Consider the following 15,309-nt stretch of genomic DNA (forward strand, 5'->3'; position numbering starts at 1 on the left):
CAGGCGTGGAAAAGTACAGAGCAGTTTCGAAGCAGTTTGAAAGCAGGTTGACAGCTGCAGAAGAAACTAAACTTCAAAAAAAAAAAAACCTCAACATGGTCTTCAAGCCAGTAATCTGTGACACCTGCTTGATGTGGGAAATCCGAGAAAACCCAGCAGAGCTAAACCAAGTGTGCGTAAAGTGCCGCGCGATCCAGGATTTGCATAAACTAGTAAGTATGCTAGAAATGGAGCTGGAAGAAGTGAGACAGCAACAGGATCTTGAGGAACTGGCACACCCACAATTCATGGAAGTCTGCATCACCCCTAACAGACTGAAAGCCACCAGGGAGATAGAAGGTCAGAACAGCTGGGTTCAGGTAGGCAGAAGCAGGGAAAAAAAGAAACTTCGTCAAACACAACCACCAGAAATCAAAACAACCAACAGATTTGAGTCACTTCAGAATTTTGATGAGCAGAACCAACAACAAGAGAATGAAAGGAACAACATCCAGGACCCTATTGACAGTGGTGACCAGATAGCAAAAAGAAGGGAGGTCATGATTGTTGGGGACTCCATATTGAGAAACACAGCAAGTTCAATTCGCAGTTTGGACCCCCTTACTACAACAGTGTGCTGCCTTCCGGGAGCCTCGGTCAAGCACATCACTGAGAACGTGGACAGGCTCCTAGAACGAACAGGAGACGACCCGGTAGTAGTCGTCCACATCGGTACAAACAACATTGGAAGAGACAGACCAAAATCCCTGCAAAACAAATTCAGAGAGCTAGGAAGGAAATTAAAAGAGAAAACCAAAACTGTGGTATTTTCTGGTATACTACCCGCACCTTGCAAAGGACCATATGGACAGCTGGAAATAATTAATCAAAACGCATGGCTGAAGACGTGGTGCACACGGGAAGGCTTCACCTATCTTGATCATTGGACCACATTCTACAACGAGGACTATCTGTATAGACGGGACGGACTGCACTTAAATAACAAGGGAACCAGTCTACTCGGAGAAAAGATCCTCAAGCAGGTTCAGAAGCATTTAAACTAGAAAGGAAGGGGGGAGAAATCAACAAAAAAACAGAAGGGAGACCGCATCAAAACAAGAACAACAACTCAGGTAAGACAACCATTAAATGTATTTATCTAAATGCTAGAAGTATCAGAAACAAAATTCTAGAACTTGAAGCTACTGCACTAACAGGTAACTATGATGTGATAGGTGTTACAGAAACGTGGTTGTCTGAGAGTGATGGGGACGAATATAATATTTGTGGGTATACACTGTATAGGAAAGACAGGCAGGACAGAAGAGGAGGAGGGGTAGCGCTATACATAAGAAACAGTCTTAAACCTGGACAAAGAAAATAAAACCGAATCAATATGGGTCAGAATAACAGACAAAAATTCAAAAGGCATAATAATAGGAGCATGCTATAGACCGCCAGATTCAGACGGTGAGCACAATAATCTGTTATACAATGACATTAGAAATGTGTGTAGCAAAGGAGAAGCCATACTAATGGGGGATTTCAACTTCCCCCATATAAAATGGGAAAACCCGGTGGGTAGCACGAAGGATGAAATAGAAATGGTGGAAATGACAAATGACTGCTTCCTAACACAATTTGTGAAGGCACCGACTAGAGGGGAGGCATGCCTTGATTTAGTCTTTTCAAATAACGAAGATAGAATAACTAAAACAGAGGTCAGAGAACCACTGGCAAACTCAGACCACAACATGGTCTCATTTGAAGTGTTTTTTAAAACCCCAAAAGTAATGACTAAAGCTAAGGTTTACAATTTTAGAAAAGCAAACTATGAAGGTATGAAACAGAGACTAACAGAAGTAGATTGGAGTAAAATAGAGAAAACACCCACAGAAGAAGGATGGTTGTTCTTCAAAAATGTAGTACTAGAGGCGCAAAACAATTATATCCCTAAAGTAGACCAATCTAAATGTAAAACTAAATTGCCAAAATGGTTTAATAGATCAATTAAAAAAAAAATCCAGCGAAAAAAGGCACTTTACAGAGCATTAAAAAAGGACCAAAAAGAAAGTATGCAGAAAGAGTACACAGAACTGCAAACGCAAGTCAAAAAGGAAGTTAGAAAGGCCAAGAGAGAAATAGAAATGAACATTGCTAAGGGAGCTAAAACCAATTCCAAAATGTTTTTCCAATATTACAACAGCAAGAGAACATTCAAAGAGGAGATTAAATGTTTAAGAGATACAAATGGCAAAATCGTAGAGGAAGAAAAAAAAAATAGCAAATATGTTAAATGATTACTTTTCACAAGTTTTTACAAAGGAAGATACTGACAACATGCCCCACATGTCATCCAGTTCCTATCCAGTTTTAAATAACTTTAGCATAACTGAGGCAGAAGTGTTAAAGGGACTAGGAGCTCTTAAAATAAACAAATCCCCTGGGCCGGATGAGATCCTCCCAGTAGTACTCAAAGAAATGAAAGAAGTAATTTACAAACCGCTAACCAAGATCATGCAGCAGTCTCTTGACACAGGGGTGGTACCGACAGACTGGAAAATTGCAAACGTAATACCGATCCACAAAAAGGGAAACAAAACTGAACCAGGTAACTACAGACCAGTAAGCCTGACTTCTATTATATGCAAACTTATGGAAACTATAATAAGATCCAAAATGGAAAATTACCTATATGGTAACAGGGTCCTGGGAGACAGTCAACATGGTTTTAGGAAAGGGAGATCGTGCCTAACTAACTTGCTTGATTTTTTTGAGGATGCAACATCGATAATGGATAATTGCAAAGCATATGACATGGTTTATTTAGATTTCCAGAAAGCTTTTGACAAAGTCCCGCATAAAAGATTAATTCTCAAACTGAACGCAGTTGGGATTCAAGGAAACACATGTACATGGATTAGGGAGTGGTTAACATGTAGAAAACAGAAAGTACTGATTAGAGGAAAAACCTCAGAATGGAGTGTGGTAACCAGTGGTGTACCACAGGGATCAGTATTAGGTCCTCTGCTATTCCTAATCTACATTAATGATTTAGATTCTGGTATAGTAAGCAAACTTGTTAAATTTGCAGACGACACAAAAGTAGGAGGAGTGGCAAACACTGTTGCAGCAGCAAAGGTCATTCAAAATGATCTAGACAAGATTCAGAACTGGGCAGACACATGGCAAATGACATTTAATAGAGAAAAGTGTAAGGTACTGCACGCAGGAAATAAAAATGTACATTATAAATATCATATGGGAGATATTGAAATTGGAGAAGGAATCTATGAAAAAGACCTAGGAGTTTTTGTTGACTCAGAAATGTCTTCATCTAGACAATGTGGGGAAGCTATAAAAAAGGCTAACAAGATGCTCGGATACATTGTGAAAAGTGTTGAATTTAAATCAAGGGAAGTAATGTTAAAACTGTACAATGCACTAGTAAGACCTCATCTTGAATATTGTGTTCAGTTCTGGTCACCTCGCTATAAAAAAGATATTGCTGCTCTAGAAAGAGTGCAAAGAAGAGCGACCAGAATTATTCCGGGCTTAAAAGGCATGTCATATGCAGACAGGCTAAAAGAATTGAATCTGTTCAGTCTTGAACAAAGAAGACTACGTGGCGACCTAATTCAAGCATTCAAAATTCTAAAATATATATATATATATATATATATCTATATTTTGTAGGTCTCAGATTTTCCTGTGTTGAAAACGCTTATATTTAGGAAAAGGTGAATGTGATTCCTTGCAGACAGTTCAATGCTACACTGAGTTCTTTTAAGGAAAAAAATTGCAAAATTTAGAATGTATCATTTTTTAAAATGTATTATTTCCCTGGAGAAATATATATTTAAAACAATGCGCTCAGAAAGATCCATTTTATAAAAAAACTAAATGTTTCCTATAACGACTTCCGGAAGCAACTGTGTCGGGGGCATTCCTTCAACGGGAAGTGCATCATGGGAAAGAGAACAAGAGACTCTGAAAAAAATACCATTAAAAATAGAATCCACATTTAACATACATTACACATTCGCTATAACACCCTTCATTATAACAAACCTTTGGCTATAACGAACCTGGACTTCAAATAAAAAAAAAAAAGATAATATAAACACGCACTGTCAACATCCCGGTCTGTACGCATGGGATGCCACCTCCACAGTGATGTCAACTCTTTTGTCTTAATAAATATGTGCTGTGTAATTATGCCTCTGAAACGAAAAATCATTTTATGTTGCAACAAAGCTGGAAATTACATAGATCGTTTGAAAAAAGAAGTAATGCCGGTATATCTCTGTTTTTTTTGGCTTGTTCAGCAACCATGTGGCAAAGCAAAACTGATTTAAGAAAAAAACAAATTGAGGATCTGATGAACTTTTCATTTCAGAGCAGTACAGGATCTAGAGGCCACTTAGAACAGTACACCAAGGATCTAGAGGCCAGTCGAAAGACTGATTGTATGTTTTATCCAAGGATACCATTAAATCTGAATGCACCTGGATTGTTTCCTGCATTTCAAAATCTAATCAACTGTTAAAGTCACCAGGTGTGCTCGCTGGCTGTGTGCTTACAATCAGTAGGAATAATGCCTCAGATGAAGAGTATATCCTCAAGCCGTTGACGTGATGAAGACATGTTTGGAATGGCTGCACTGGAGGGACTGTTAATGATTGTATCTCTCCTGTAAATCCCACTTCCTGTATGCTTTCTTCTTAAGGTGGTGACAGTAAGCCATGCCGTGAGATTACTGCTGATAAAGTTCTTCAGCCTTTTTCATTGATTAGAGAGGGGAGGGGTTAATGATGGAGCTCTTAATACTGATAACAACTCCAGGCTCTCTTTCTTTCTTTCTTTCTTTCTTTCTTTCTTTCTTTCTTTCTTTCTTTCTTTCTTTCTTTCTTTCTTTCTTTCTTTCTTTTTCTGTCTTGGAATCATTTTTGGTTCCTGACCAGGTCCCCATTGAAATGAATGGTGTGATAGCATTCTCTACCTGTCTATTGTGGAGTCCAGCATGAAGTCTGCCTGAAATCAATGTAATGTGACTGTGTAGTCCGGCACCAAGTCATGCTTATAATGAAGTGTATTGATATACACATGTCCTGCAGGTGCAGTACACTACAGTAATATCCTTGTTTACATGATGGAGAAAATAAAATGAATAGAATCCTTGAATTACAGGGTACACTGTAATGGAGTTAAAATACATTATACCTTTTTATACCTTTTTTAGGTACAGTATTATATGTTATAGTACCTATGTAATCTACAGTCTGGGTACATTGCGATGTTTAAAAGAAAAAAATCTTCATGCAAACGTTCCTGAGTAAAAGTTGAAAAAAAAAGGAATTCCCTACTTTATTTACCTATGATAAAAAAAATCTGAACTATCGCTGCAATGTGGACCACACGGGACACAGCAAAGGTGCAGTAACGTGTTTCTTGTTACACTGCAGGGGGGCAGAAATACTAAAGTAAATAGTTGTCTACGGTGCAGACAGAGGCTTTCAAATGAAAGTAGAGGTTTAAGTACTTGGGCACAAATGAATATGTTCCACATGAATGGAATGCTTTTTAGGTAGAAGTCGAGTATTTCTGATTGAAGGCTGATACATTATGACCTGAAGGGTTGAATATGGGATCCGCTGACAGAAGCTTTATCTTGACAGCCATACTTTTGTTTTCAGGTTTGTGAACTTCCTGTCTCCCTTTTCTAACCCAAACAGGGCAGCCTTTGTGAAAAACTACCCAAGGTTATAGGGACTTGGCGAAAAGAACAAACCACGAGCAAATTAGATTTATTGTCGAAATTGCTCTGAAAACAGAAAACTGGGGTGTAAAGGAAGTAATTCTGAATAGCAAAGATTGTTTTGATCGGCTGCACAAGCACGTATAACTGGGTTATGTCATTTTTACTTGATCTGTTGTGTTTATCTTTTCATCCAAAACATTTTCATTTTCTTAGTCAGAACAATTATTTATTCTTCTAGTGTAGTGGTAATAATTCTTCAAATGTGATTGCAAGTCATCATTCTTTGAGTTTCTGATGTTGAGATTTTTTTATATCTTATATTTAATTCTAAGATGAGTGGCATGCAACTGATTTAATTCGATAAATCCAGCAGGTATTGCAACTGCTTTCAAGTCTAAACAAATGCATGCGTCTCTCTTTGTCACAGGTTTGTTTACACAGCAGAATGGTATTTCAGATCTGTAGATTTGTTTAAAGTAAAACTTCAAATAGAGGGTTTGGTATTCCTGATAGTGTATTGATTGTTGTTGGATTTTGCAGGATATAAGTGATTCAGCATCAACCACTTGATTAGGTAGCCCATTCCATATCCTCACCAGTGTCTCCTTCCCTGTGTCCTCTTTTTCCCACTGACCTCTGGTCCTATTGAAAGGAAAAACATGTCATACAAAAACAACACAGGTCAGCTGGAAAAAAAAAAAATCTTTGTTTCTTTTTGTTTTCCAGTGATATATTCGATGCCATGTTTCCAGTTACACACATTGCAGGAGAAACGGTTATACAGCAAGGTACGTTCTTATTTTAATTACTGCCCTGTCCTGTAAAAAATATCTTTGGGGAAACAAACCAACTGGCTTGGGAGCTCACTCAACCCTGCATTTGGAATGTGACGGAATTCCTTTAAGAACAATGTTAACTTTGTCCACTTCAAGAGCTTAAAGCTTTTTTCTTTTTTTTTTTTTTTTTTTTTTTAAAGATTTGCTTTATGTAGTTTTCAGTCACCGCATCCTGGTAACTTTGTAAAGCCCCCCATGTGGCCTCAATAGAGCTCTCAAACATGTCTTCTGTCTAAGTGCAGGTGGTACACCGGAGTGTAACCATTAACCTGTCCCCCGGCAACACGCTGCCCCCAGTTCACATATCATTATTACTTATGTATTTCTTATAACCACTAGGCAGTGTTGCAGAGGGACAGGTTAATAGCTACACTGGTGAACCAGATGAACCTGGTACAGAGATTTAAGAGCCATAGGTCACAGGGGGACTGAGGTTTACCACCAGTATGAAACAGAAGGCACATTTCAGGCAACCTTTCAAGCAATTACTGTAGGAACAATATCAAAACCAAGTGATTGTAGCAAACAGAACAATTCCACAGATCTTACCCATTGTGCACTTTCATTAACTACATTAGTCTGAAATGTGCAGTTTTAAAGAAACACATCTTATAGCACACTTGTATTTTCATTTTAAAACATGATATCTGGTACTGCTTTAATTTAAAGCAGGGGTGGCCAACCTTTCACAGACCAAGAGCCAAGGAAATAAAATGTACAGTGACAAAGAGCCATAAACTTTACAAAGTGCTTAATTTAGCATTTCACTGATATTTTTTTTTACTACAGTTACTATCACACACACACTATTAAATGAAGCTGACTTATTTTTACCAATACATACGTAATATTGATATCCAAACAAATATGTTTTCTCTATATATAAAAGCATAGTTTTGTTTTTGTTTCTTATTTGGGTGAGTAGCTAACTATCGTTTATTTTCTTATACCACATACAGGCAGGATCTGTACTCAGTGTCACTTTTGGCATTCTTTACTATGCACATTCTTTTGAATGTAGCTGTAGTTCAATGTCACTATTTAGATCTGAAATGGATACGTATATATATATTTTAATCTCGTGAATGCTGCGATTTACCTTTACATTTCTTGCATTCACACGTTCAGTTATTTCTGCCAATTTCTTCTGCGTGATGGCAGTTGTCAAATTCGGACATAGTTTGCCTGCTATTATTTGTTTTCTTTTATTATATTCCTCCATAAGTATTATGTTTTTTCCTCCTTTGCCCAGTTTGGGTTTCTTTTTTTTTTTTTTTTTTTTCTCAGCCATATTGTAGTTTTCCTTAACTGCCCAAAATGTTTCTATGGAGACAGGATTTACAGAGTACAGTAAGTTACTCGCCTATTGGTTGAAATCTTAACTAGTCTATGCATACTTAAGTGTTTTCCCTTAGCTAAGCAGAGCGCTTAAGATGTTTTGTGCAACACCGTTAAGTTTTTCCCTTAGCTAAGTGAAAAATACACTTAAGTGAAATACTTAATAATAAGATGTTTTATGCAACCGGGCACTGGCAAATAAGGCACAGAAGTTTTCCATTGCGTTCAACAAAAAATATATTACTCTCCCACTCCGGTAAGAAGGTTCAATATTCATTTTCAGATTTTCTTTTTCGATATTTTTTTCTGCCATTATGTACAAAACAGAAGCCGGTCCTGTTCAAAGTACAGTTAACGGTTTCCAAGCTTCTGTAACTTGAGTCCCGAACGCACAGTAAAGTATGGGTGGATATGATTTGCTAGTTAGTTGCTATGCAACAAAAAAGTGTTGCTGCCACGCTGCTGATTGGCTAAGGTCAGAAATGGATCGGCTTGTGATGAAAAAAAAAAACAACTCGGACACTTACTGTAAAAATAATACTCATATAAAAAATAAATAATTAACTTATTCATTGTGTAATGAAATGTACGGGAAGGCGAAGAGCCGCATGCGGCACGGGGACGTCGGTTGGCCACCCCTGATTTAAAGGAAGCTTTTAGTTTCAGTGTCGGGTTATGTGTTTGCACTTGCACTTCCTGGGTCATTTCACCCCAGCAGTGTCTTGCGAGTCATGTTACTGGCTGAAAGCATGTCAGTCAGTAGGGGAAGCAGCTGATTGGTTATTGACAGAAAATAATCCAGTGAAGGGGTGGAGATAATTTCACCCTCCAGGTGACCAAGGAAGTGAAAGACTGAAACCCTAGCATGTAAACAGAGGTTTCTTTAACCAAGTGTAGTGCTAGATATCCTGGATTAAAATCAAAATACGTGTTTGCTATAACATTTTCTTTCAAAACTGCACATATACAGTGCTCCCCCTTTATAACACTGTCTGCTGCAGCCGCCTCCGCTGCCTTCCAGTTCCGCCTGCTGCTGTTCTGAGCACAGGCATTCTGTATTGGTACTCTCTTTTTTGTTTTTAACTGAATTATATGTGACATTAAACAAATCGCTGTAACAGTTTTTCTATTTACACGTGTTTCTGTGCACTACAGCCTGTTGCTTGTTATGTCCTGCTGCGGCTTTGTCCCCCAAGTGAAGCCAATGGCTCCAGTCGCTCCTTCCCAGGGATCCAGGAACACAAGTCGGATGACTTTGTGCACTCCCACCAGCCTGCATAACTCTGGCTGGAACTTTTATATTGTTTCTCGTTTTTGCTGCGGCACACGTGTAGAGAGAAGCTGCGCAGGACCAAGATGTTCCTTTGGAATCCCTCCCACAGCATCTTGATGCCGTCTTGGTGACCGCTTTAGCAGAGGTCTGTTAGTTTACTAACAAACAGGCTTCCCTCAGTCTCGTGTGGGTACTGACTGGGTGGTTTTGCCATTAGTTTGCACCGGTGGCCATCCCTGTACAGTGCTACCCACGGTAACTGCGACCAGAGTAGACCCGTACCAAGGTGACCGACCTGATCTGTTCCCCAACTGCACCGGTACGCTGCCGCTATAAACCATTCCAATTCCATACTGTACAGTACTGTACCCGACCCGGTGCTACAGGCACCAAACCGGTAGCGTACTGTCCTGGTTCCGTACCGTACCGACCCAGTGCTACAGACATCAAACCGGTAACCATTCCGGTACTGTACCATATGTACCGACTCGGTGCTACATGCACCGAACTGGTACCGAACCAACCCCATACTGTCCCGTTTCCGACCCACTTTTGACCAGTCGAGTACCAAGCAGGTCTTTTTGAAAGCCCCATTGCTGTCTTTAGTAGCTGAGGTAGCAACTGTACATTCTTACCATACATTTCTTGCTATTTGCATAATTCCTGGGTTTTATCCCTGTGACACATGTAAGGCCAGCCTGCTTGTGAAGGACAACCACGGCAGATGCTCTTGCTGCCTGGGGCAGGAGCACGCAAAGGAGGCACTGGTAAACCGCAGTTTCTGTAAGTTTTGTGTGCATTTCTCCAAGCGTATGCGGGAGAAACATCTCCCACATGCTCTACAGAGCGTTCTGCGTCCCTCACTCCTGCACAGTACTTTTCCCCATCACCATCTGTTAGAGAGTTGGCTACGTCCCCCCCCAGATAACGCAGAAAGTAGCAAAGCAGGAAGCCTTCCTCACGGTGGACTCAGAGCAAATGGAGAAGCTCTGGGCAGCAGTTTCCCACCAGGGAACTGTCCTCGCAGAGTTGCTGTGTGAACGTTTGGCACTACCGGCCCCGTCTGTCCCTTCGGGGTCCCAGGGGGTTGCGAGTGCAGATTGGCAGCAGGATGACGTGCTCTCCAATGCTGCTTCTGTGGAGGTGGATGAACAGGAGCTGGCGCGCCCATCTGAGGACGCAGAGACAGACAGCACATCCCCTGTGGATAAGCTCTCCCTGTCAGCAGAGCTTGTGTTGCTGTCTTGCAGGTGCCCTGGTCTAAAGAAGGTCTTCTACTCATGCACCCTCTACAAGCCTGGTTCAACAGCAGGGTTTTTCAGCCCACATTGAATCACGATCACCTACTGACAGTACCTCATCACTCTCTAAAGGTACTTTTTTGGTGGAATCAGCCTGCCCATCTATACCTCTTCTTAGCACTGAGCAGTGTCGCCAGAAAAGAGGTCTTTACCATGGACACGTCCAGCCTAGGCTGGGGTGCTGTGTGGAGTGGCGGGGAGGGGCACAGGGGTTGTGGGCCTCCCCTTAGCAGGTTCTCAACATCAGTATTTTTGAGCTGCAGGCAGTTTACCTGGCCTTACAAAATTTATTGCAGGAGGTTCAAGGGAGACATGTGCTTGTCCATATCGACAACACAACAGTGGTGGCCTATATGAACCACCAGGGTGGCCTCCCGCTGTGTCTGGTGAAAATCAGGCAGGACCGGGCCAAGTTGCTCTTAGTTGCCCCTTATTGGCCCAAGAGACTCTGGTTTTCAGCCCTGATGCAGTTCCTTAGCGGCCAGCCATGGAGACTGCCCAAGAGCCGCGACCTGCTCAGTCAAGCGCGGGGACCTATTGGCATCCCGGCTCAACAAGCCTGCAGTTCTGGGTCTGGACCCTGAATGGCTGCATTTGAGCCATGTGGTTCTGTCCAGTGGGGTTATTGACACCCTGCAAAATGCCAGAGCAGCGTCCACATGTTCCCAGTACAGGTACAAGTGAAATGTTCATTTTTGACAGAGGTCAAAGGTCATGGGTAATGACATTTTTTTTATAGAGCACGTATGACTTCCTGTATGTGTTCCATATTAACCATGACTTTATTTGTGATCCCTGAGGCGCAAGGAGCCAGTTTTTAGTTTGACCTTTTGGAGAGGTCAAAGGTCGTGGGTGAAGACATTTTTTTATAGAACACATATGACTTCCTATACGTGTTCTATTATAACTTTGACCATATCAGCATGCCATAGGAGATAAAATTTAAACATTAATTCCAATATGGCCGCCAAACCATGTGACCATCTATTTTCGATTTTAGCAGTTATTACTTTATTATGGGCCGCACAACTGTACCAACACTGAAGCGCATATGTAATAAACACAGCATTAACAATGGGCTTCCCCAGCCTTTGGCTTGGAAGCCTATTAATAATAAACACAGCAATAACAAAAGGCTTCCCCAGCCTTTGGCTTGGAAGCCTAATTAAGAGCAGTAGTAGAATACAGCAGAGTATGGAGCAGTTCAGTGCAGGTACAAGCTGATGCAAGTATTGGTACAATTGGGTGCCATATAGTCCAGTGTAATCGAGAGTTGTGAGGTTGACAGATGCTGTCTGAACAGGTGTGTCATGAGGAGCAGCCGGAAGGTGTCAGGGACTGAGCAGTCCTGACATCTGTGGGTAGGTTGTTCCACCATTGAGGGGCGAGGGTGGAGAAAGAGCAGGCTCTGGAAGCGGGGGAGCAGAGGGGGGATACAGCTAATCTGCTGGTGGAGGAGCAGAGGGTGCAACAGGGGGTGTAAGGAGGAATGATAGTCTGGAGATAGGAGGGAGCAGAAAGGTCAAGACAGCGATAGGCGAGTACAGGAGTTTTGAATTGGATGCGAGCAGTGATAAGGAGCCAGTGCAGAAAGTGGAGCAGCGGTGTGGAGTGGGAAAAACAAGGAAGGAAAAAGACAAGGCGAGCAGCAGAGTTTTGGATGAGCTGGAACGGACGTATAACAGAGGCAGGAGTCAAGGTGGGACAGTACCAGGGTCTGAACTAGGAGCTAAGTGGAGTTGTCAGCGAGGAAGGGGCGAATTCTGTGAATGTTGCTGAGGAAGAAGCGACAGGAGCGTGCCAGAGTAGAGATGTGCTGAGAGTAGGAGGGGGAGGGGTCGAGGGTGACACGGAGGCTCTTGGTGGATGAGGAGGGAGAGAAGGTGGTGGATTCAAGAGGAATAGAGCTTGAGATATTAGTGGTGGCGGAAGAAGAGGTGGTAAGAAAAGGAGGTCTGATTTGGAGAGGCTGAGTTTGAGGTGATGCGCGTCCATCCCGGAGGAGATGGCCAAGAGGCAGGTAGAGATACAGAAGGAAACATCAGGGTGTAGAGGTTGAAAGGAGAGGAAGATCTGGGCATCATCAGAGATGATGATGCCATGGGAGCAGGAGGGGACCCAGGGAGCGGGTGTAGAGAGAAAACATGAAGCGTCCCAGGACTAAGCCTTGAGGGACACCTGTTGAAAGATAGCAAGAGGCAAAGAGCGAGCCACACCAGGACACCCGGTGCAGTTCCAGAGAGTCCCAGGTCAGTGGGGGAGGACAAGAGAATAGAGTGGTCGACCGTGTCAAAAGCTGATGAGAGGTCGATGAGAATTAAGAAAGAGGAGAGAGAGGCGGCATGGGCAGAGAGCAGAGATTTAGTGACGGAGAGCAGTTTCAGTGGAGTGCCGGGGCGAAAACCAGATTGGAGGGAGTTGAGCAGAGAATGTGTTGACAGGAAAGCAGAGAGCTGGCGATGTACCGCTTGCTCAAGGGTTTTAGAAAGGAGTGGGATGGTAGTCCTGGAGGGATGAGGGATCAAGGGAGGATTTTTTTCAGATGGGGGTGATGCAGGCCTGTTTGAAAGCAGAGGGGAAACAACCAGAGAGCAGAGAGGTGTTGAGAAGAGAGGAAATGAAAGGGAGTAGAGCTGGGGCAGCTGCGTGGGCTACTCGCCATACCTTCACTAGGTTCTATAGACTTAAAGGGCACATAAGGACATTTTTTATTTTATTGTTGTTACATGTTCCCATGTGTTGCTACAACTGTTTACGTAAGGTGTGTGCATTGTTTGATTTATTTATTTATTTATTTTCACATTTTGACCACTTTTGTTTAAATTTTAAAATCGCATTCCCTGCCTCAAGATGGCTTCCCATGCAGCTTTCCCTTAAGCTTTTTAGTTTCTGAGAAACTTGCCGTTTTTGACTGAAAGGGTAAATTATCAGTGAGAAACCTTTGGCCACACATTAACCCTTTTAGTATATTTTTGTTGCATTATACAAATTTGAAACAGTATTCCAACACAAGTATCTCAACAATTTTACAATTTACTTTAAATTTAAACAAGACATTTATTGTGGCTCTGCCTCTGATTTTGAAACATCATCTGATCCTATGCAGCCCTGTAGGCTGTTATCATAGATGTATACTGCATGCGGCATAACATTGCTTTATACAACTGCATAGAACACTGGCATCTGCACTGCCTTCAGTTGTAACCATCTTTAGGGTTACTAATTGTTCCACTCTTGGGAATACCAAATTCAGTTTTTCAAAAATAGCTAATTCCATTTGTTCCCACTTTTTGTCAGCGTATTAATAATTAAATATGTCATTTGAAGATAAATATAATGTTGCTAGTTAAAATAAGTAAATGTAGTAAATATTACTACAATTCTTTTTTTTTTTTTTTCAATCAGACTCTTGTTACTGTAATAGTAAGTAAAGCACCTGAAGACACTGTCATTAAAAGGAAAACCTAAGAATTATATTACAACAGTTCAGAAAACCAAATGTCCAGCACAGTTGTGAGAATTATATTTAGTCTTTCACTAACACAGTAGTTCAGTCTACAAATAAAGGTGTTTTGAAAAGATCTGTTTAACTTATTGCTGGCATTTACAATAGCAATAAAAAATATGAGAGTTTAATAACAGTCCAGCAATGTCATGTGAGAGTAATTCTATGTACAGTACTCCACAAATCAAATTTAGCGTTTTACTGGCATTATAATAACCAGGATAAAATGTGAAACACTGGTAAAGGTGTGTTGACTGACTCGTTGCTCTAAAACAGGTACAGTGCTATGTATTGCCTGATTGTAATTTAAATAGCGCCCCTTTTAATCTAAACGCATAATTAATCCTATCCATTGTTTCTTTCCTAATTCTGCAGTGCTATTTACAAGATTTAAAAAGAGGCGTGTCTCCAGACAGAATGTCTTTATGAAACCAACAGTGTGTAGTGTAGTGACTACATCCTTTACACAGTAAAGTGATCAACTTCCTTTAAGGATTGTATAGCTAGAAAAATAGTTTTGAGCTAATTTCCTCATAGTCAGAAAATATAATTAAATTAAGAAATGGCCATGGTTTAAAATTGCTAATTATAGCTTTATTAAAGGCAGGTAGTGTGGAAAGAAATAAACTAAACAATAATGAAATACGCAATTAATTTAGCTTACTTCGGGAAAGCTCCGCCCCTTGAGCGCAGTACCTTAGGTCTTAGTTTTTCAGCATAGAAGAATGCAGTGCTTTATCATTGTTGTAGTCTATTTGTTTTCTTATTCTCTACTTGTTTACAGCTAGCATTATTATATTTAATGGTATTGAATCGTACATAATCACGTGAATTACAGCAAAACTGTAAGAATACTGTCTTACTGAAACATTGTTTTTTTTTTTTTCTTCGTTGGTGCAGCTGCCATGTTCAGTTTCAGCAGACATGGAGTGAAGTCACATGATGAATAAACTTGCAAAAAAATTAATAAATAATGGTATGTCTTCTTCAGTTACTATACACTTAAATGTGTATTTTCAGCTAATGTTCTGATTACATTTTTAATGTTTCAAAACACTTGAGATGATTTCTGAAATGGTTGTTTTTTTTAAAGGGAAATAAAACAAAAATCGTCAATGTGAGTATTTTATTTATGTTTACCAGAGTATTTCTACTTCTAAATAATGCAGGAAGATTGAGCTTCACTGATTTTAGTGTCCAATTATACAACGAGTTAAAAACAGTAAAGTTCATGAGCAGCACTAAGCAGCACTCTCTCTAGAGGCAGAATTGCCAGATGCCTGCTTCACCCACCCACCCTGTACAGTAGATTCGCT

The 15,309-nt window shown here is 40.8% G+C and overlaps 1 protein-coding gene across 3 annotated transcripts in view; it reads left to right on the plus strand.

Moving 5' to 3' along the window:
• The window catches only part of LOC121330810 (cAMP-dependent protein kinase type I-beta regulatory subunit), a 190,071-nt gene that overhangs the window by 123,783 nt on the left and 50,979 nt on the right, over positions 1–15,309 (plus strand). For all 3 annotated transcript variants that reach the window (XM_041277619.1, XM_041277620.1, XM_041277621.1), the window contains one exon: positions 6,467–6,528. In XM_041277619.1, the coding sequence (XP_041133553.1) occupies positions 6,467–6,528 (62 nt within the window). The remainder of the gene's footprint in view (positions 1–6,466; positions 6,529–15,309) is intronic.

The sequence above is a fragment of the Polyodon spathula genome, chromosome 18, assembly GCF_017654505.1.
Source record: "Polyodon spathula isolate WHYD16114869_AA chromosome 18, ASM1765450v1, whole genome shotgun sequence".
Classification (NCBI taxonomy): Eukaryota; Metazoa; Chordata; class Actinopteri; order Acipenseriformes; family Polyodontidae; genus Polyodon; species Polyodon spathula.